This window comes from Mirounga leonina, unplaced genomic scaffold (genome assembly GCF_011800145.1).
Source record: "Mirounga leonina isolate KUSES-001 unplaced genomic scaffold, KU_Mleo_1.0 Mir_125, whole genome shotgun sequence".
In the NCBI taxonomy this organism is placed as follows: Eukaryota; Metazoa; Chordata; class Mammalia; order Carnivora; family Phocidae; genus Mirounga; species Mirounga leonina.
This window is the reverse complement of record NW_023270305.1, coordinates 28,286,398-28,310,531: the sequence shown is the minus strand read 5'-3', so window position 1 is coordinate 28,310,531 and position 24,134 is coordinate 28,286,398. Positions and strand designations below refer to the sequence as shown.

General features: G+C 43.9%; 1 protein-coding gene across 1 annotated transcript in view; it reads right to left on the bottom strand.

Annotated features, from left to right (window-relative positions):
• Window positions 1-24,134, bottom strand: part of ACOXL (acyl-CoA oxidase like) — a 322,912-nt gene that overhangs the window by 257,767 nt on the left and 41,011 nt on the right. The window contains exon 9 of the mRNA XM_035001042.1: window positions 22,739-22,871. Within this exon, the coding sequence (XP_034856933.1) occupies window positions 22,739-22,871 (133 nt within the window). The remainder of the gene's footprint in view (window positions 1-22,738; window positions 22,872-24,134) is intronic.

Here is a 24,134-nt window from a genome sequence, read left to right as displayed (position 1 = left end):
AATAGCACTCCTAGGTATTTACCTAAATTATTTGAAAATTTATGTCCACACAAAAATCTGCATGTAAATGTTCATAGAAGCTTCATTTATGATTACCAAAAACTGGAGGCAACTAAGATGTCCTTCAATTGGTGAGTGGATAAACAAACTGTGGTACATTTACAGAGTAGAATAGTATTCAGCAATAAAACCATGCAAAAACAGAGATGAATCTTAAATGCATATTGCCAAGTGAGAGAAGCCAGTCTGAAAAGGCTATACACTATGTGATTATATTTACATGACATTCTGGAAAAGGTAAAACTATAGTTGGTAGTCAGATTAGTGGTTGCCAGATTTGGGGAGGAAAGGAAACCAATAGGTGAAGCATGGGTTATTATTTGGGGGTAGTGAAACTATTCTGTATGATACTATAATGGCAGGTACATGAAACTATACATTTGTCAAAACCCACAGAACTTTACAGCACAAAGGATGAAACTTAATGTATGTAATTTTTTTAATTGTGTAAAAGGGGATTACAGAATGGAATTCAGACTGACCAAAGAATCTATCACAAATGTATAAAACAACCTCACTGAAGGGGATGGGAGATAAAGGTATTGAAATAAGTAACTTTGGAGTTGAGTGTAGACTGTAAAACCAAAAGCAAAATAAACTGAAAAGCACTATACTCTGGATGATAACATTGTTTCCCACAGGGGCATGAGTTAGCAATTCTGAAACCACTATATATGTATACTGGAACTGAAGAATTAAGTAAATGGATGGCAAATGGCTGGAGTTAGGTTTCTCACTATTGGAGCAGGAGATTACAGACAAGTTAGGGGAAAAGTTTAGAATGATCTATGTGGTAATGGATTGGAACTGAGACATCAGTATGAACTCAATTTTAGCTTAATATAGATACAAATGGATACATATTGAGATACATGTTTACACACAGGTTAGTATAAAAACGTGTATTTCCATCATGCAACCGATGAATTACTGAACTCTACAACTGAAACTAATGACACACTATATGTTAAATAATTGAATTGAAATAAGATCTTTTTTAAACAAGGAAAAAAACTCCACGTACATTTCCTTGCTCTACCAACTGAGAAGACCTAGAAGTAACAACACTCTATTAGCAATGAAAACACTTGGCACCCAAACCTTGGTATCTAAAGCCATTCTCCAACAAAAAGAACTTAGGGATCCTTGAAAAAATGACTGATCCTCGGACTAGGCTACGCGTGACCATGAGACCAAGGGTTTTGAGAGCCCAGCTTTAGTGGATTGCACTTAAGATAACAATCTGAGTAAAATCTGGCTTAAGAGCTATGAAATTCTTGCCATAAAATTTTGCATACAGATGCCTTATATTTTTTGGAAAATGAGTTCTGAAAGTGAGTCATATATATTATTCATCAGAAGTTCCTAATCATACTCTGGGTATTCAGCAACAGTGGAAGGAGGAAATTTTTCCCTCAGATCCCAGTGTCCCTTTGTCCCCCATTCCCACTCACCCTCATCTCCTGGGCTCCCTTGATTCACACCTTCCCAGAAGCTGCCATCTTACTCTGACACACTGTCCTTCTGCAAGCCAACTTCCAAATCTGCGCCAACCCAACCATCCCGTTTCCCTACCACTGCCCCAGGTACTAACTGCATCATCACACTGCCTAGCCACAACTGTACACTACACCCCAGCAAGCCACTCAAGACCGGGTCTTCCATGATCTCCACAAGCCCTCTTCTTCCTTGCCTCTCTTCTCCCCACCCTACCACTGTCTATGACTGTAAACACAGAGCATCCTCTTCCAAAGTTTCCACCCCACCCCTGCTCCCTTTCCTCATACCTTGATCTAACTCTGCATTCCTGAGGGAATAGATATCATTTATTAGAGTGTTCCCAATTTTCTTGCCCCTCCTTGAAAATTCTTTGTTACCTCCTTTCTTCGGACTTTCTGTCCCTCCCATCTATGAAGGAGAAACATCTGCTTTGTTTTCAGGGTCATTCCTCCATCTATGTTTTAATGGCTTGTCATATGTCTCCCCTTGACCTTCCCACCAGGCAACCCCCCTCTCTCTGGCAACATTAATCTCTCCCTTCCTACTTCCTCTTTCCCTTCTAGGCTCAGACACACTCAAGTTACCCCTACCTCTAAAACACCATTCCTCCACCCCATGGGCATTTAACGTCTGGTCCCATATCATCTCCCTTGGTTGAAGGCATGGCACAGGATATGGTCCCACACAGACCGGGGTTCAAATTCAGCTCCATACTTACTACCATCTAGGTGACACTGGGGTATAACCAGGACCATGCTAAAGTCTATGGAGGGACCCGTGCATGTTGGGCACATATGAAGGGCTTCACTTAAAATGAGACAATAGCTCACAGAATCCCATCAACATCCTCAGGAAACTGGGCCAGTATATTTCATTTAGAGGAGAAAAACCAAGTAATCTATACAAGTATGCACAGCTAATAAAAGCAGCGGCGGAACTCAAACTCAGCTTGTCTCACACTGAAGTCCACATGCTGTCTTCCAAGAAGCCTAACATCCTGGTCCTCCATCCCTTACCTACAGAATATCAACATTAGTGTCACCTTTGTGGAACTCCTATAAGAATTAAAGGAAATGATGCATGGAGAGCAGTTAGCAAAATGCCTGGCACTCGACGAATGAGCATCATTCAACAAATGGAGATGATTACTCTGGGATCACTAACTACACATTCCTTCTTGAAATTTTCTCCTCTTGGCTTCTATGAAGATTTAATCTTCTGGTTCTCCTCCCACTTCCCTGACCTATCCCTTGCATTCCCCCATCATGCCCTTTAGCTTATCCTTTAAATGTAGGCTTTGCCCAGAGTTCCTCATTGTTACTTCTTCCTGCATGATGTCACCTACTCCCCCCCCAGCTTCAGCCAATGCATCCCAGAGCCTCCACACTCCTGAAGCTTCTGCAATTCATGCTTTCCTCCCCAACCTGTTCCTCCTCTGTGTTCTCTATTCCAAACCAAGGTGTTCCCTGAACCACAAGCTAATTCTCATTGCTTCCTTCCTTACAAACCATCAGCAGAGCCCCATTGCCAAGAGAATAAAATGCAAAATCTTTAACAAGGCAAGAAAAGCCCTCCATCATCTAAGCCAAACCGGGTTCCCAGCTGCCTCCAATATCCCCAGTTTATTACATGGTTGCTATCATGCTTCTCTATCCCAAGATCTTCTCTCTTCCCAGCATCCCCAGATGTTCCAGTGGTTCCTAGCATGGCATTGTGTTACATCCCTTTACTATCCTGGGTATCATCTCCAGACTGGCTCCATTTATCTGGGTCTCTATTTACAAATGAAGCCCAGAAATCAACAATACTCCAGGCACTGAGTGGAACTATCCCCTCCAGTGTTCTGAAAATTATGCTTCTTATAATACAGTGTGTCCTCTTCATGCCTGCCTAGTAGGCCAAGTCAGGCTGGCTTCTAACTGCAGCATGGAAGCCAAGTCAGCCTGTGCTTGTTACAGCTTCATCATGCTCCCAGGACATCAATGTTGATGTAGGATCCTTTCAGGTCTACATTCTGCTCTTCCAACAGGATTGAAAACCCCTTAAGTGCAGGGACTTAATATCTATGTTCTATCCTCTAAAACTTACAATACTGCCATGACTTTAGTCCATGTAGTGGACTAAAGTGAACAAGCCAGAGGATTTGTAAGATCATATATAAAAGCGGGGTTATTTCAGAGGGAAGGCCATACTTAAACTAACTTCCCCACTTTTAAAATTCCACTTACCTTAAAAACAGAATATAGGCATAGAGTATACTTTTGTATTAAGCATCTCCTGTGATCTGATTCTCAGAATCACGCTGCAACAATGACAGTGTCCTCTAAATTTAGGAGGTATCTCATAGCAGTAGAAGGTATTATTTGGCTGACAAGATTAGTTCTTTTAAAAGTAATGTCTGGAGTGTGCATTGAAACAAAGCTTAGATGAGATGCCAAACACGAGAAAGGGAAAGCACTGCAGTGAACCAGCCCCTTAGCACCTTACACCATGACAGTTATTTATTCAAGCATGAAAACTGGGACATTGTTCTTACAATGCTAATTGAACAAAGAAATGAGATATGCAAATATTTTTAAAAAGTCTACTCACTAGAACATTCTCATCAGATGAAAATTAATAAAGAAAACATGGCCCAGTAGGGTCACTTTGGTGCTAATGCCCATCACCCTAACCACCTGACCTATGATATCCCAGCGAACAAAAATCAAGTTGAGTCTAAAGTTGCCCCCACAAACCCAGAGACAGATAGGATCTAATCTTCAGAATATAACATGGGCCAAGTGGGCTCAAAGGTCAGAGTTTACCCAAGCAAGAGGCATGGAAGTTTCCAGAAATCTAAGATGCTGCACTTTGGGGCCCCACGTGCAACACTCCTCCTCCAGTGCAGCCTCAAAATAGAGAGCCTTTCAAGTAGTGACTGAATGGATAGAAAAACAAGACCCAACTATATGCTGCACACTTCAGGCCTAAAGACACATACAGATTGAAGGTAAAGGGATGGAAAAAGATATTCCATGCAAATGCAAGCAGAAAAAATAAAAAGCTGGGGTAGCCACACACATTAGACAAAACAGACACTACTAATGATAAAGGGATCACCCCTACAAAAGGATATAACAATTGTAAATATCTATGCACCCAAACAGGAGGACCTAAATATATAAAGTGAATATTAACCGACATCAAGGGAAAAATTGACAGTAATACAATAATAGTAAGGATTTTAACATCCCACTTAAATCAATGGATATATCATCCAGACAGAAAAATCAATAAGAAAACAGTGGCTTTGAACAACACATTAGATTAGATGGCCTTAACAGATATATACAGAACATTCCATCCAAAAACAGCAGAATACACATCTTTTCAAATGCACATGTAACATTCTCAGGATAGATCACATGTTAGGCCACAAAACAAGTCCCAATAAATTTAAGAAGATTGAAATCATATCAAGCATCTTTTCTGACCACAATAATGTACAACTAGAAAGAAATTACAAAAAATAAACTGGAAAAGACACAAACATATGCAGATGAAACAACATGCTAAACAACTAATGGGTCAATGAAGAAATCAAAGAGGAAATTTAAAAAAATTTTGAGACAAATGAAAATGAAAACTCAGTGGTTCAAAATCTTTGGGACACAACAAAGCAGCTCCAAGAGGAAAGTTTATAGCAATACAGACCTACGTCAAGAGATAAGAAAAACCAAATAAACCATCTAAGCTTACACCTAAGAAACTAGAAAAAGAAAAACAAAGCTCACAGTAAAAGGAAGGAAATAATAAGGATTAGAGTGGAAATAAATGAAATAGAGGCTGAAAAAAAAAAAAAACACTAGAAACAATCAGTGAAACTAAGAGCTGGTTCTTTGAAAGGATAAACAAAATTGATAATCCATTAGCCAGATTCATCAAGAAAAAAAAAGAGAGGATGCAAATAAATAAAATCAGAAATAAAGGAAGAGAAATTACAACTGACACCACAGAAATACAAAGGATTTTAAGAGAAAACTACAAAAAAATTTTACACCAACAAACTGGACAACCTAGAAGAAATGGATAAATTCCTAAAAACATAAATCTTCCAAGGTGGAATAAGGAAGAAATTAAAAATCTGAATAGACCAATCACTAGTAATGAAATTGAATCAGTAATTTAAAGAATCTCAACAAACAAAAGTCCAGGACCAGATGGCTTCACAAGTAAACCCTACCAAATATTTAAAGAAGATTTAATAAATTGAAGAGAAACGGAGAGCCTGGGTGGCTCAGTCGGTTAAGCATCTGCCTTTGCTTCAGGTCATGATCCCAGGATCCCAGGATCAAGCCCTGCATAGGGCTCACTGCTTGGTGGGGAACCTGCTGCTCCCTCTCCCTCTGCTGCTCCCCCTGCATGTGCTTGCACTCTCTCTCTCTCTCTCTCTCTGTCAAATAAATAAATAAAATCTTTAAAAATAAATAAATGAATAAATAAATTGAAGAGGAAGGATGGGGCGCCTGGGTGACTCAGTTAAGCATCTTACTCTTGATTTTGGCTCAGGTCATGATCTCAGGGTCATGAAATCAAGTCCTGCATTGGGCTCCATGCTGGGTGTGAAGTCAGCTTAAGATTCTCTCCCTCGTTTGCTGCCCCTCCCCTCACCATGCTCATGATCTTTTTCTCTCTCAAAAAAAAAAAAAAAAAAAAAGGAAGGAATGCTTCCAAATTCATTCTACAAAACCAGCATTACATGATACCAAATCAGACAGAGACACTACAAAAAAAGAAAGAAAAAGAGAAATCATAGCCTAATATCCCTGATGGGTGTAGCCTAATATTATAGCCTAATATCCTTGATGAACAGAGATGCAAGAATCATCAACAAAATATTAGCAAACTTAATTCAACAATACATTCAAAGGAGTATTTTCCACGATCAAGTAGGATTTATTCAGGGGAGGGAAGGATGATTCAATGTCCACAAATCAATCAATGTGATACACCGCATTAACAAAATGAATAAAAATCATATCATCTCAATAGACACAGAAAAAAAAACATTTGACAAGATTGAACATCCATTCATGATTAAAAAAAAAAAACCTCCCAATAAAGTGGGCATAGGGGCACCTGGCTGGTTCAGTCGATGGAGTGTGAGACTCTTGATCTCAGGGTCATGGGTTCAAGTACCACATTGGGTGTAGAGCTTCCTTTAAAAAAATAAAAATCTTTAAAAAAACAAAGTGGGCATAGAAGAAACATACCTCAACATACTAAAGGCCATATATGACAAACCCACAGCTAACATCATACTCAATGGTAAAAAGCTGAAAGCTTTTCCTCTAAGACCAGGAACAAGACAAAGTTGTCCACTCTCATTACTCTTATTCAACGTAGTACTGGAAGTCCTAGACACAGCAATAAGACAAGAAAAAAGAAATTAAAAGGCATCCATATTGGTAAGGAAGAAGTAAAACTGTCACTATTTGCAGATGACATGATACCACATATAGAAAACCCTAAGAACTCCACCAAAAATTTCATGTCTTAGGACTAATACATGAAGTTAAAGGATACAAAATTAATATACAGAAGTTTCTGTATATTAATTGTGTTTCTCTACACTAATAACAAACTAGCAGAAAGAGAAACTGAGAAAATAATCCCATTCGCAATTGCATCAAAAAGAATAAAATATCTAGGAATAAACTTAATTTAAAAAATAAATTTAAGGGGGCGCCTGGGTGGCTCAGTCGTTAAGTGCCTGCCTTCGGCTCTGGTCATGGTCCCAGGGTCCTGGGATCGAGCCCCACATCGGGCTCCCTGCTCCGTGGGAAGCCTGCTTCTCCCTCTCCCACTCCCCCTGCTTGTGTTCCCTCTCTCGCTGTATCTCTCTCTGTCAAATAAATAAAATCTTTAAAAAAATAAAAATAAAAAATAAATAAATTTAAGGAGGTGAGCGACCTATGCTCTGAAAACTATAAGACATTGATGAAAGAAATTGAAGATGACACAAATAAATGGAACAGTATACCAAGCTCATTGATTGAAAGAATGGACATTGTTAAATTGTCCATACTATCCAAAGCAATCTACAGATTCAATGTAATCCCTATCAAAATAGCAATAGTGGGCGCCTGGGTGGCTCAGTTGGTTAAGCGACTGCCTTTGGCTCAGGTCATGATCCTGGAGTCCTGGGATCAAGTCCCACATCAGGCTCCCTGTTCAGCAAGGAGTCTGCTCCTCCCTCTGACCCTCCTCCCTCTCATGCTCTCTGTCTCTCATTCTCTCTCTCTCAAATAAATAAAATCTTAAAAAAAAAAAAAACTTAAAAAAAAATAGCAATAGTATTTTTTACAGAACTAGAATCAATAATCCTGAAATTCATATGGAACCATGAAAGACCCCAGATAGCCAAAGCAATCTTGAAAAAGAAGAACAAAGCTGGAGATATCACAATTCCAGATTTCAAACAATACTACAAAGCTATAGTAATCAAAATAATATGGCACTGATACAAACATAAAATAGATACATTGATAATACAGCAGAATAGAAAGCCCAGAAATAAACCCACAGTTTGATGGTCAATTGATCTACAACAAAGGAGGCAAGAATATACAATGGGGAAAAAAGACAGTCTCCTCAATAAATGATGTTGGGAAAACTGGACAGCTACATACAAAAGAATGAAACTGGACCCCTTTCATATACCATACACAAAAACAAACTCAAAATGGATTAGAGGCCTACCTGTGAGACCTAAACTATAAATTTCCCAAAAGGAAACATAGGCAGTAAACTGTTGGACATTGGTCTTAGCAATATTTTTTTGGATTTGTCTCCTCAGACAAGGGCAACAAAAGCAAAAATAAACAATTGGGACTACATCAAACTAAAAGTCTTTTGCACAGCAAAGGAAACCATCAAATGAAACAAAAAGACAACCTAATGAATGGGACTAGACATTTACAAACGATGTTTCTGATGAGGGGTTAACATCCAGAATACATAAAGAACTCATACAGCTCAACACCAAAGAAAACAAACAATCTGACTTAAAAATGGGCAGAAGACCTAAATAGACATTTCTCCAAAGAAGACATACCGATGGCCCACAGACACATGAAAAGAAGCTCAACACCACTCATCATCAGGGAAATGCAAATCAAAACCACAATGAGGGTGACTGGATGGCTCAGTTGGTTAAGCGACTGCCTTCAGCTCAGGTCATGATCCTGGAGTCCCCGGATCGAGTCCCACATCGGGCTCCCTGCTTGGCGGGGAGTCTGCTCCTCCTTCTGACCCTCCCCACTCTCATGCTCTCTCTCTCTATCTCATTCTCTCTGTCAAATAAATAAATAAAATCTTTAAAAAAAAAAAAACCACAATGAGATATCATCTCACACCAGTCAGATGGCTAATATCAAAAAACCAAGAAATAACAAGTGCTGGCGAGGATGTGGAGAAAAGGGAACCCTTGTGCACTGTTGGTGGGAATGCAAATTGGTGCAGCCACTATGGAAAATGGTATGGAGATACCTCAAAAAAATTAAAAATAGAAATATGTACAACCCAGTAATTCCACTTCTGAGTATTTACCGGGAGAAAACACAAATACTAATTCAAAAAGATATAAGCTATTATTACAGCATTATTTACAATAGATATGGAAGCAACCTAAGATATGGAAGCAACATAAGTGTCCATTGATAGATGAATGGATAAAGAAGATGTGGTATACATACATATATATCACAATGAACTATTATTCAGCCATAAAAAGAATGAAATCTTGCCATTCATGATGGTGGGCCTAGATGGTATTATGCTAAGTGAAATAAGTCAGACAGAGAAAGACAAATACCGTATTATTTTACTTACATGTGGAATCTAAAAAACAAAACAAATGAACAAACAACAAACAAAAAGACTTTTATATACAAAGAACAAACTGGTGGTTGCCAGAGGGGAGGAGTGCAGGGGGATGGGTGAAATAGATGAAGGGGATTGAGAGGTACAAAATTCCAGGAATAAAATAAGTAAGTCTCTTGGATGAAAAGTACAGCATAGGGAATATAGTCAATGATATTGTAATAACTTTGTACGGTAACAGATAGTAGCCACACTCATCATGGTGAGCATTGAGTATATAAATATCAAATCACTATGTTGTACACCTGAAACTAATATAATAATGTATATCAACTATATTTCAGTTACAAAGAAAAAGATGAAAAAGGGGTCTTTGACAAGAGTTATTCAGGGCAGACCCTCAAGTCATTCTGGGGCAAGGTGGGCAAAACACTGCATTGCCCCCATATGAGCTGTTTGTCCTTGCCAGGCTACCTTACCTCACGCAGCCTCTGTCTTCTCATCTGTAAAATGGGGATCATGGTAGAGCTGTTCTGAGCCCTGGGTGAGCAAACGCATAGACAGCATAGCACGTCTGGCCCGTCAGGGAGTGGCCAGCACATAGCAGCTGCCTTTCCCTTCTCCTGAACTTCCTCAGAACAAAGATGCTGGTAATGGGCTGGGGAGTCTCCGGGCTGAATCAGCCCACAGATATTCACCTGGTGCTGTGTGATGCCCCTGTCCTCTGCTAGCTGCCAGTCTAACAGCTGGCCCGAGAAGCAGACCACAGCTAACACCTGGGGCCAGACCAGCCAGGTGCCATGAGAGCTCCATGCAGGAAGGGCAGCTGCAAGAGTGGGTACACTTCCTGAGGAAAGAACAGCTACCCTTAGGCAGAACGGGTGAATAGGAAAGAAGAGAGGGAGGTCATGGGCAGAGCCCAGAAGGGACAAGGTGTGGCCTGTTTGAGGAACTGCAATTGGATCTGTATGCTGAGTATGAGATCATTTCTGTTGCCCAGAAAGAATCCCCTTTCACCCAGCTCCTCCACAGTCTGGGACAGGGGCTGCTCACTGAAGCTTTAATCCTGTTACACGGCCATCTATCTCTAGAGAATGAGAGACCGTCCCCAGACCTGTGCGTCATCCGCCAAGAATAGCACTCCAGTCACACTGACAATGTCGTCAGACCCATGAGGCTCACCCATGAGCAATCTGCAAGGGTGAGCCAGGAAGCAAGTGAGCTCTGCAGGAAATAAAACACAAAATAGTCTCTGCCTGTATAGACCCCTGCATGGACTAAAAATACCCTGATGTGGGCAAGCTCCAAAGTTATAAAATGAAGGTCTGGATATACACAGAAGAAATGGAGAATGCTTCTTTTAATTGTTTAAAGATTCAGATCATGGCTCACTGCCCTTAATTCATTTAAAATGCCACCAAATGACATACATCTGATCTCCATGGAGCTGTGATGTGGACTGACTTATTCTCCATCAAAGAAGCCTTCCCTTCATCACTATAGCCATCCATCTATTCATCTACCCATTCACTTACTAAGTGCTTACTAAGTGTCAGGCCCTGTTCTAAGTCCAGAGGGGACAACAGTGACCAAGAAGACACAGATCCTGCTCACTTGAAGCTAACATTCCCAATGACTGGCCTCACACGGCAGGCACCCCAGGCAAGACCTATTTGCTTCGGAGTCTTCTGAGCAGCAAATAAAGGTGGTTCCACAGGGGCATCTGGGTGGCTCAGTTGGTTAAGCAACTGCCTTCAGCTCAGGTTGTGATCCTGGAGTCCCAGGATTGAGTCCGCATGGGGTTCCCCAATCAGTGGGGAGTCTGCTTCTCCCTCTGACCCTTGCCCCTCTCATGCTCTCTCTAATTCTCTCTCTCAAATAAATAAATAAAATCTTTAAAAAAAAAAAAAAAGATGGTTCCACAGAAGCCCTCAGGCACTCCGCCCAGGGCCAACCTTGCAGGCAGGGAATGCCCATCCCTCAGTTTATATCTTCCTGCTCCAGCCACAACCTCTCCAAACTCTGGTCAAGTCTGACCCAGAGGGGATTCCCTACAATGTAGGCAGGACCCCCCCTAAACTGTGTAATAAATGTAGTAAGGTCACATATCCTCACGGGAGCAGGGCACTGTGCTTCTCATCAGGCACATACATTTTAAATATGAACATGCTCTCTTTTTATGGTCCCTACATTGGGGTTGACAAGGGACCCCCACCTGGCTTTTATACGAATTGAGAAATAAGCCAAGGAACTGTAGACACAGGCCAAAATGTCACCTTTCTTATTGATGCAAGCCAGGCTAGAGTAAGTGGCTGATGGAAGGAGGGGAAGGACTTGCTAAAACCATAGTCCAGCCTTTGGCATGCTCACCCATGCCATCCTGGCAGTGCTGGACAGGGAGGCCTCCCCATGAGAAGGAACCTCTCCTGGGGCTAGCCCTCAACACCTGCTCCTTAAACAAGGGGGAAGCGGGAGAGGAGGTTTCCAAAAGCCCCAGGGTCTTGCTCTCCAGCTTCCGCATGAGGTAGATCCGCCCACAGTCTCTGCAGTAGTGTAAGTCAGGGGTAGAGTCAAGCCAGTTGTATATTTAAAGGAAAGTTTCTATTGGTGAAAGCATACGAAGCAACCCCTTCTTAACTCCCTGAATGAGTTCAAGGTCAGTCACCAAAGCCAGACCTGCTGTCATCCTTTGTCTCTTACATCCAACCAGCCCCAATATCCTCTCCATTCTGTCCTTTGCATTTACACCATATTCTTTCCCCACCCCTTCCACACATCCTGTCTTACTTGGACCATTATCACAGTCCCAGTTGCCAACGCTACACCTCCCTCTATCTTCCACCCATCTGCCATGACACTCTATCTAAAATGCAGTTCCAGTCATGTCCTTATCCTGCATGTAATCCTTCCTTTGCAGGTTCTCTGTGGCTCCTGAGTCCTTTTCCATTGTGGCCCTCACTCACCTGCCAGCTTGGTCAGTGTGGTAGATAAACCACCACAACTTCTCAAGCAGACCATGGAAGCTCTGGCCACAGTAAGCCTTCTGTTCATCCACCATGGACTTCATTGGTTTATACCCCTCCATGTCTTCATGCATGGTCTTCCTTCTGCCTGGAATGTTCTTCCCCCTCTTTTTTCCCAAGCAATTTCTACCTACCTTCAAGAGTCAGTGTAAAGTCTTTTTTTTTTTTTTAAGATTTTATTTATGTATTTGACTGAGAGAGACACAGCGAGAGAGGGAACACAAGCAGGGGAAGTGGGAGGGGGAGAAGCAGGCTTCCCACAGAGCAGGGAGCCCGATTTGGGACTTGATCCCAGGACCCTGGGATCATGACCTGAACCGAAGGCAGACAGTTAACGACTGAGCCACCCAGGTGCCCCGAGTCAGTGTAAAGTCTTTGGGGGAACTCTCCCCCAATGGCTTGAGCTAATCCTAGTGGCCCTTGTCCTGGTCCTGCTAATAACTCTAGTATAGCACTAACCTCACACTGATTGTAATAGATGGTTTCCAATCTCTCTGTCCCCCAACCCTCTCTTTCTCTAATTGACCCCAACTGACCCTATAGGAAAAAAAAAAAATTTAGAGAATAGAACTCTGAAAAAAATCTCCAGTTGATCTAGATTACAGAAGCAACTGCATCTAAAAAACTAAAACATATCCCTATAGAAAAGGAATAGATAAGAGAAAGAGCTCTTGAAAATTAAAAGTAATTGTACAAATAAAAATGTGTAATAAGAAAAATTCCAGAACATAGAGCAAATCCTATTGAGAACTCTGGGGGGAAAAGTAAGAGAGAGGCAATCAAGACAAAAACTCCAACCTTCAAACCGAGTTCTGAGAAAACAGAAAAAAAGGGGAAAAGAATTACCAGAGAACTAGAAGAAGAAAGTTCCCCAAAATGAAAAGTTTTCGAATTGAAAGAGCTTACCAAGTGCCATGCAGGGTAAAATGAAAGACCAGATCTAGACACATTACTGAAAAATTTCCACATACCTAAACCAAACCGCTTCCAGAGCTAACACGTAAGTCTCATACAGGGGAATATACAACCTTTCTTTTTTTTTTTTTTTAAGATTTTATTTATTTATTTGACAGAGAGAGACACAGAGAGAGAGGGAACACAAGCAGGGGGAGTGGGGGAGGGAGAAGCAGGCTTCCTGCGGAGCAGGGAGCCCGATGCGGGGCTCTATCCCAGGACCCTGGGACCATGACCCAAGCTGAAGGCAGATGCTTAACGACTGAGCCACCCAGGCGCTCCTATACAACCTTTCACCAGCAAACCTGATGCGAGTAAGCAGAGGTATTCAAAAATCATCCCACTGGACTGAGCTCAGAGTTGTACACACTCAACAAATGTTCCTTTTCCCCATAAAAGGGCATTCTACGTAAAGGTTGGACCCGCCTGTCTCCCCTCGCCCCTCATGCTCCCCGCACACCAATGCTCAGGACCACGGTGACACATGGCGATCACACAAAGTCCGTGGTGCCGCTAAAAAACAAATCAGGTCCCAGGCCACAGTGGAGAGGGAAGCCGGGATTCTGGCCCAGCCGCTAACCAATTGGCATCTGCCAAATCCCAGTTTGAGTGGAATGCCACATTTTTAAATGTAGACAAAAAATTATTTTTAATTTTTGGTTCGGTTTGGTTAACCAAAGCAAATACAACCATGTGTCAAAGCGGTCCAGGAATGCCAGTGAGAAGGGTCTGTGATGGACTCACAGAACCCCTTGCTTGAGGATTACAAAAGCCATCCCAGTGTGGGTAAGGCAGGGCCCCAGCCCCAGGCTGCCACATTGTGAGGCCTGGGGAACTCGGGGCAAGCTGTTACATTTTTCTATATCTCTGTTTTTTCATCTAGAAAATGGGGATTGTGACAGCACCCACCTCATAGGGCCACTGTAATGACTAAAGCAGTGATTATCTATAAAATGCTCAGGGAAGCACTCAAGACAAGGAGTTATTATTTGGTGATGGCCTGAACTACTGTCACCTTTCTCTGAGAAACTACCAACAGAGGGATTCGTGGCAGAGGAAGAAGAATGGGGTCCATGAAATGTGGAGTGAGGAAAAGGTACAGTGACCTGTGCAAGCACTTGCGCTACATGGAATATCAAGTTTCAGGTGGAAAAGCTCCTAAGGACAGCAAGCCAGCCATTAATCATCCATACTTGACCTTTCGGATGGTGCAGATGGTGCTCCCCAGAGGCAGGCAACAGGGCAGATGAAGCTCCTCACAGCTGCAGCCTGGGCATCATTCCTCCAAGTCCTGGGTGAGCAGACTGCTAGAGGCAAGCCCCCTCCCAGGCAGGACCCAGGCTCAGAGCAACTTGGAAGCCGTCTACACTGACAACAGCGTCTCATAGCTGCACGGCCACACCTCAGGGTTTGAGGAGACTGGGGTTTCCTACAAGGCTTGCTCAGCCTCTGATGACTTAGTTCAAGGGAGCTCTGTTCCTTGAAACGTTATCATCGTCACAAACCTCTCCCATTCCTGGGCCACATCAAAGGGGGAGGGATGCCCAAGACTTTCCTCTCCTCCACCACAGAAAAACTCCATATGCCACCATGTTCTCCTGGGTTGTTCTTCATCTACAGGCATGACCTGGAGACTTTGCTCAGGGTGGGAGGGCTGGAGGTCAACTTCTAAGGTCTTTGTGCCTGAGAGAATCAGAGCCTCGTTTAGAAATGTCTCCAAAAAACGTATACACTGGACTCTTATCTCTAAGGTCTCTTCCAACCACAAAAATCTCCAGACTCTCTTTATGAAGTGTCATTCTCAATACCACCACCACCACCTTCCCCTTCCTGCCAGCGTAATCCCTGGAGGCTGCCTCACAGTCGAGCCCCTCACAGCACTATAATATCTCAGTTACGTGAGCTCCTGGAGGGCGCACACCTGTTCCAGGTTATCTCTGCTCACGGTCCACAGCGACTCATCCCACATGTGTTCACAGAATTGAAGTAAATTCAAAGTGGCAATTCTTTAAAATAACCATTTCAAAAATTCATGTCATGTGCTACTTATCTACAGTTGTACTGGATCTTTAGCTCTTTGCTCTTTGAGGAAAAAGGCAGCAGATGTACCTTTTAAAAAATAAATGTTTAAATTTCAGTTGTTAAAAATGTAAACTGCCATGGAAACACCACAAAAAAAATTTAACCATTTTCACACCCACCCAAAATGCTGCAAACTTATTTCTTAAGACATTAGTGAGCCAAATTATATCCTGAAGAGTCATCCAAATAACTGCATCCTATGTACAGTCTTGGTCTTGGGCCAGACAATTAATTACTCAGCTGATGCACCCCCCGCCCCACTCTCCTTATACTAACCATTTTGTAACAATCAACACTCATAGCTGACAAGATGCTAAACTGATGAGAACAACAAAATTCCAGGCTTTTCTTACATACAACCCCAAATAAATTTAAAGGAAAAAGAATCTGCAAGTCATTATTGGTATTTGCTACCCTCTGGTGGTCAACCTTGGGAAGTTTCTAAACCAGAGAACCAAACAGTACACATTTCACAGATGGCCCCTCTGAGGATCATCCAGACAAATCCCTTATCCCACGGTACTTCCCCAGCATCTGAGCAAGTCCCCTGCTCCTTACACCTGTGTATGCATGTGTGAGGATGCTAAAGTGAGAATAATGTTAACCTGAGTAGAACAAGATGAGCAACGTGAACCTGCTTCCTCAAAGCATACACGATGCATCTAAAAAGACAAGCATACAACTGACACAGGATGAGCCCCATTTTCAACTCTTCAACTCCCTGTGATAACGGGTGACTGTCCACATTACAAAATGTCAAAAGAAAAAACATCAATCAACTTTGTCTCGTCGATTTCAATAATACACACACTTGCGAGTACCATACAATTTCAAGACATTGCTCTAGGGACCCCATATCCTACCTCACTCTGCCCTCCCATTACACGACACTATTTGATGGGGCAGAGGTCTCACTGTGCCCATTGTCAGAGTACTTCCATTTCTATCTAATCCCATTCATTTCAGTCCCCACACCAAGCCCTCAGGCATACAAGGTCCTATAGAGATGCTTCTTATTCAGTCCTTAATGCTGGCTGAGGGCTAGGCTCTGGAGGATGGAATATGCCTCTGACCTTTCCTTATACACTCTTGCCTAGGGAGATTTTCTAAAACATGGTGTCCATCAGAAAGATGACTGCTTTTCTTTAGAACATTACATAGCTCCCCATTAACTAGTAAATCATGCATGAAGGATCACCCTTGCGTTCAGAGTCTTTGTAGTGGGATGGGTGGAAAGGTGGATGGGTGGATGAATGGATGGATGAATGGATAGGTGAGTGGATTGGTAGATAAATGGATGGATGAATGAGAGGAGGGGATGGGTATATAGATAGATGGATGAATGGACAGGTGGGTATACGAGTGTGTAGATTGCTGGAAGGTGGCTGAGTGGAAGGAAGGAAGGAAGGAAGGAAAAGAAAGGGAAGGAAAGGGAGGGGAAGGGAAAGCAGAGTAAAAAGACTTCATGACATTTAGTGTTCTACAAGGCCCTACACTGAGACTAAATAAAAAGGCATGATCTCTGCCTACTACATGTTCTATTAATAATGATAAAAATGATATCACACTAAGTGACAAGAAGAGATAAACATGAAATGATTCCAAAAGCAAACGAAAGTAGGTGCCTCCTAGCAAGAATTAAACTGACAAAAACCTGATAGTTTTATAGTGGTAGCTACAGGAACTGAGGTTTTAAATTAAGGGGACCGCTTCAAGGTTATCAGGGCGCGCAGACTGTCACACTCTGACGCCAGCTGCCCAGTTCCAGGCCCAGCTGGTGACTCAAGTACTCAGGCCTGGCATTGCAGAGCCAGATGCAGGAGCCAGACACCAGGGTGAGGAACACACATCTGGGACATCTCTGGGGATGTATCAAAGCCTGGGTGAAGGGGAAGCCCCAGGGCAAGACCAGAGAGCAGGAACACGCAGCCAGCTCTTCTGTGTTCACCCAACACAGTGCAGGCCCAAGTGATGTTACACCATCGTGCCCCCTGTGGTTTGAAGAGCCGTCTTTGACTCAAGAAGACTCAGATACCCCTTACCTCCTCTTCTTTGGTATTCTGATTCTCCACGAAGCCTTACAGTCAGAAGGTCTTGAAAAGGTTATTCAAGGCCACAATATCCCCAAAGCCCCATCAATAGGGGAGAGAGACTCTCTTGAAAAAGTGGACTCTACCACCTTCCTCAGGCCCTTTCTTCATGTCCAACAAGGCTCACTGTCAGAAAAGGTCATGTTCCCATCACAAGTTCCGAGTGTCCCATGTGAAACCAATTTCTTCCCTTTGCTCTCCCTTCAGCCCCAGGAAATGGGAAAAGTTATCCACCATCATACATACCGCAACCTTTTATGACTCAAAGATGGTCATTCACTCTCCTCACTCTTCTCTCGGGACCATGTGTCCTTTATTGAACCCCAGGATGAAAGTCAGATGGCACGGACCTCTCTTCTCCCCATCCCATATCCACAGCCAACCGTGACCACAGACAGCTTTCAGCCACATCCAGGCTCAGCCTCATAAGTCCCTACTGTTAGCTCAAGCACCACTACCACAGAGGGCTGAGCATGTGTTACCAATGGAGTGTGGTATCCTCATAGCCTCCGATGTCGTTTTCATGATCAATAGTACTGAACCTGATTATATAAGCTCCCACATCCCTTATAATAATGTAATACCAGCTTCCACGTATGGACGACGTAGTGTATGCGTGTACTGTAGAAGCCCCTTCCAGGTACTGACCCACCCAGGCCTTACAACAGTTCTAGGAGGGAGTGCTATCATTATATTTAGAGGTGTGGAGAGGCTCAGTAACTTGCCGAGGTCAAACAGAAGCAGGCTGCAAATCCAAAAAGCCAATTCCAGAGTCCATGCTGTTAATGGCCTTGCTGTGGTCTACAGTAAGCACAACATTCCAGCTGTTTCCATGCATGTCAATCCCACACATCTCACCCGAACAACTTTATGTGGGGCATCTTCCCTTTGCCTGCCTCAGCACTGGCACTAGGATAAGGTGATGAGGAGGAGCATGGCTCCTACCAGATGCAGTCCTGGTTAAGGGCTGTGGTGAGAGTCTTCCTAACCCAATGATTCACAGGCCAGCTCGTGACCTTCTATGACCCAAAGCTGTAACTCAGCTAATTCAGCAGCTCATGAACATGCCCAAGCACCTCCAGCTTCTTAGTCTCCATGTACTGCATTGGCCTGCCCCTGTCCCACTGAATCCAACCATATCTTTCAGTAATATCTACGTGTCAATCTTATCTACACAACATGCTATGACCATCCTTCCAAATATGGGGCCATCTCCCTTAACAAGGACCAGCAGAGTCAACCTGTGTATATTCAGTGCCCACCTTGGACAAATTCTTTAACCTCCTCATGCCTTAGTTTCCCCACATACCAATGGAACCCCCTCAGAGCTGTTATGAGGGGAAATAAGTTAACGCCTGTAAAGCACATATTACGTGTAGAGTCAGAAGGAAGAGTTAGCAACATCTTTCTTTCCTGCCACACTGGAATGAGCTGAGGGGTAGGGGTGTGGGGCACAGGATAAACATGCATTGAACACTTACCTCTCCTAAGAACTATGTCAAGTGTTCAATTTGTGAATTCTGATTCATTCTTTTTTTTTTTTTTTTAAGATTTTATGTATTTATTTGAGAGAGAGAGAACAAGCAGACCCCCCACTGAGCAGGGAGCCCAAATTTGGGGCTCGATCCCGGGACCCTGAGATCATGACCTGAGCTGAAGGCAGACACTTAACTGAGCCACGCGGGCACCCCTGATTCATTCTTCATTCATTCCACCAACTCCTATTTACTGTGTTCCTACTTCGTGCCATGCCATGTGGGAAGCTGAAGACCCAGCAGGGAATGCGGCCAGCAGGGTCCTGGCTGCGTGGAGCTTTTAGGCTGGCAAGGACACAGAAACAGCCAATCACACCCTTAGCTGGTCAAAACCATAATAAATGCTGCAAGGGGGAGTACAGGGCCTTGAAAACATGACAGAGGGACCACATGTCGGCTGTGACCTTTCTGAAGAAGGACACTCGCCTGAGTGCTGACTTGTACATGAACACTAATCATGTGAAAAGTGGGGGTGGGCACGCTAGGCAGCACAGGCATGTGAGAGGGAGGCCGGGTGAGAAGTCATGCAAGGGGCTGGAGATAGGCAGAGAACTTGGGCCATGATCTTGGAGGCACAGGGTGCCTAGGACGGGGACAAGGTGGCTGGGATGGGGCCAGGAATCTATGACTGTATCCATCTGCTCTGTGCAGGGGTTCTCCAAATGTGGTGCCCAACCAGTAATGTCCGCATCACCAGGGAAATTGCTGGAAATGCACACTCACCGGACCTGGCCCCACCCTCACCCAGAACTGCTCAGAACTCTGGGGAAGGGCCCCTCTGCTACTGTGTAGCACCTACTTTAAAAGACTAGGGAGACTCTTTAGAGAGTGAGGAACAAGTTTGTCTTATGCTGAAATACTTACTTCCATGCAAAAATCAACCCAAAACAATGGGCTAGACCTCCTTCACATTTCACACTCCCTCTACTTCCGCCTCCGAACTCACAGTGACTTTCCCCAGCTTCCTTTCTCCTTCTGAAAAGGCTTCCCAGCCTCCCGACTTCGGCTGCAGAGCTCTCCCGAGCCCCCACCTCCCACCCAGGCCAAATGTCTTGGTTTCCTTTTCCTTTTGTTCCTGCTAATCATTTAATCTGGCACAATGCTTTGGACACAAATTGGAGGAAGGCTATTAAGGCAAGACTTTAAGAGAAAATCTGAAAGTACTGAGAAACTATGGAAATGAGAGATAACCATGAAAAATAAGACATCTGGGCAAAGTTTAAAAGGCCCAGGCATGCTCAGCCTTGAGGAAATGTCACCATGGGGAGCCGCGGTGACAGTTTTCTAATACATAAGGAATGCACGTAGGAGAAAAGGATCCATTTTTCCACCCATCAGCGAGAACAGAACAAGCAGGCCCGTCTTAGGTTTCAGCCGAGAAAACATCTGTCATGTGTTTGAGCCATAGGAGAGGAGGAGATGCCAAGAGGGCTGGTGAGATCATCCCCGCCCGAGACGTTCACAATGAGATCACAATGGCCAGGGTCGCTGACCATCAGGGCCGACCTCATCGGCGGTGCCCGCACCACGCAGCGCCCAGGGCTCACAGGCTCCACGAGGGGATCTCCCTGTCACTGGGCAAATCTGCCTCCTGGGCAGGGCAGGTGCTGACTCACAGCCACTCTGTTTTGCTTCAGAGGCACGGGAATCCAAAGGAAACTGCGCACTTCTGCAAAACCTTTCGGACTGCCTTGTTACCTGGAGGCCAGGGTGGCCTGTGTTTCAATAAAAGCCCACTTATTCCTGTCTTACAGCTAACACCTATCTTCCCAGTAACAGCAGCAGTGACCCCAGGCATCACATCAGTAACAGCTCTGAGCTACGGAACATTCGCTCTGGGCCAGTGCCGCACATACCTCTACTCACTCCTGCCTCACCATTATCGCAAGGTCCATTGTACAGACGAAGAAGCTGAGGCTTAACGAGGCCTCCTGATTCGCCCACGACCCCACTGCTGGTCAAGTCCTGGCTGAGATTTGAGCCCTCGGTTCTCTGTTCTATGATCAAGATAAGGCTTCACGTTGCCAATGTTTGGTAGAATGGAGAATGAGGACCTCTTAAAAATCAGCCATGGTCTCTCTCCCTCACCCTCCCGGCTCCAGATCTGGTGATGCTGAAAAACATAGTCTCTTCCAGAAGGCCCTGCTGCTTCCCTGCCTCTGCTACCCTGTGCCTGCCCCTCAGGACTCCACCAGAAGCCTGGAAGAGCTCATGGGCCTCCTGGCAGCGTGGGCGTCCTCCACGCACCACCACCCCCTCAGAGACATCAAGCACAGGCTTTCTGCGCCACCTGCATATGCCACAGCAGCCAGCAGGGGCTTTGGTGTTTGCCGAGCCCCCAAGGCCACTGCCAGCAGAGGGGCTGTTGTGCAGACTGCCATCAAGGCACCAGGTAATCCTGGGTCGGATTTTTGTCCCAGCTTCCCTACAGTGTAATTCTCAGCTCACTGACTTCTCTCCTTTTGCCTCCTTCTGGAGTCCCCAAATGGCTGAAATGGTTTCTATTACGGACTTGAAGAAGAAGTCTTCCTTAGCACTCCAATCCTGTGCAAGAGCCTTGGCCTCACCTCTGTGCCTTCATCATAAGGCTTCCCTGGGGCCTCATTCATTTGTCGGACGATTCAGCCAAGGGGACCGACCGGCTGAGCTGTTCCTGATTTGGGACTTCGAACTCAACACCCTTTAAGAACCGCAGGATGCGGTGCCCATGGGCATGAGGTCTCTGGCTTCGTACTGAGCGTGGGTATTTACAGCAGCACAACTGTACCAACTGGCAGGAAACGCAAAACACAGGGCAGCTCCTGTCAGGCAGGCTTCCTGGGAAGCAGGACCAACCCGGTGGAAAGGAGTAAAGAAGAATTTTCCTGCTCATCAGACAACTGTGTGCTGATGTGAGGCCTGGAGTCAGGTGAATGAAATTTATTCCTTCTTGATGGAAAAGTTGGATTCGAGCCACAATGTATATTCATGGGTTTCTTAATTTTTCTTCCAGCTTCACCAAGCTCAGTGGAGCTTAAAGCAGGTTTTTCCCTCATGCAAAGAGAAGGAAAGGGCCCAGAGAACAGACAATGCTGAGCCTTGAGGAGGAAGAGGAGGAGGAGAAGGAAGAGAAGGCCCTTCCAGAACTTTCCTCTCCTGCCTGCTCTTTCCAAATCAGTATTTGGGAAGGTGTGAGAGGAGGGGAGGTAGAGATGCCTTCTAGGGATCTGGCTTCATGGACTCCAACTTGTGATGCTGAATGCCATACTCCAAACAGCCATGTGACCATCAAAGCTCCCCAATGAACTCAGCTGAGACACGCCGGCCTTCCCTGCTTTTCTAGCAGAGGCATTTGATCTGAATGACCCCGTCCCCCCAAGTTCATCCTTCGTGGCTCTTTTACCACAATGCCTATGTTCCACCCACCATAATCAGCAGCACATCTGAGATGTAGATGGATAGGATCCCATGATAAGGGTGCAGAAATGTTCTCTGTGTGTGGCCAACTGGCACTTAATAGTATCTAACCATTAACCCTAGCCACATTATACCAACTGTGGCTCAGGATGCTCAGCTCCTGAAATTGTTACCCACCCCTGGAACATGCAGAGAATAAACCATGATATAAATTAAAATCAGAGTCAACTACCTTCATGGCACCCATAGCTTGGAAAGTCACAGCTAATCTCGAAGGGGTCAGCGCTGCCAGCATCACATTGAATCTTGCACTCTTGTTCTTAATAGGGGAATGGTACTGCCCATCTGGAGCCACAGAACCAAACCTATGGTAGAGAAGAGGCAGGTGGAAAAGAGGAGTAGGGTTAACAAAAAAGAAGAACATGGCACCACTAGAAATGATGCCATATGCACACACAGGGTTTCCAGATCCAGGAACTACCCTCATGAGACATCAGAGTCGGGGATGGGGGAAGAGTCTCCCCAGGAGATCCTGACCAAGGCTTGACTCATGGAAAGTAAAAGCAGGTTTTGTGCCACCACCAACCTGTGACTCAGCAGGGGCCCCTGGCAAAAAGAAGCATGAGGACCACCATCATTAAACCAACACTGGAGCCTGAATGTGAAGACCACACATCAATCCACTCTTTTGTTGTTGATATATAATTCACATGCCATAAAATCCCCCCTTTTAAAATGTGCAATTCAGTGGTTTTTAGGACATTCACAAACTTGTACAACCATTACCACTGTCCAATTCCAAAACATTTCATCACCCCAAAAAGAAACCTCATACTATTAGCAGTCACTCCCCATACTCATCATACTACAGGCCCTGGCACCCATTAATCTACTTTCTATCTCTATGGATTTGTCTATTCTGGATGTTTCCCATCAGTGAAAAAATATAATATGTGGCTTTTGTGTGTGCCTTCTTTTACTCAGCTCACTGTTCTCAAGGTTCATGCATGTTGTGGCATGTCCGTACTTCATTCCTGTTTATGGCCCAATGATAAGTCATTGTACTGATACACATATTTTGTTTATCCATTCATCAGTTGATAGATATTTAGGTTGTTTCCCCTTTTATGGCTATTATGAATAATTATGTTATGAACAATTGTGTATACATTTTAGTGCAGACATGTTTTCAATTCTCTTGTGAACAATGTTTTCACACATACCTAGGAGCAGAATTGGCTCATATGAAAAATTTAAACTTTTGAAGAAGTGCCAAACTCTTTTCCAAATCAGCAACACCATTTTCATCCCCAACAATGTATGAGGGTTTAAATTTCTCCACATCCTCGCCAACCGTTATTATGGTCTGTCTCTTTTATTATAGCCATCTGAGCAGGTGCGAAGTGATATCTCATTGTGGTTTTGATTGGCATTTCCCTAATGACAAATGATGTTGAGCATCTTTTCATGTGCTCACTGGCCATTTGCATATCTTCTTCAAAGAAATGTCTATTCAGATTTTTGCCCATTTTTCAACTGGGTCATTTGCCTTTTAATTGTTGAGCTGTAATAGTTCCTTTTATATTCTGGATGCTCTATATATATATAGCATATATATATGTGTATAT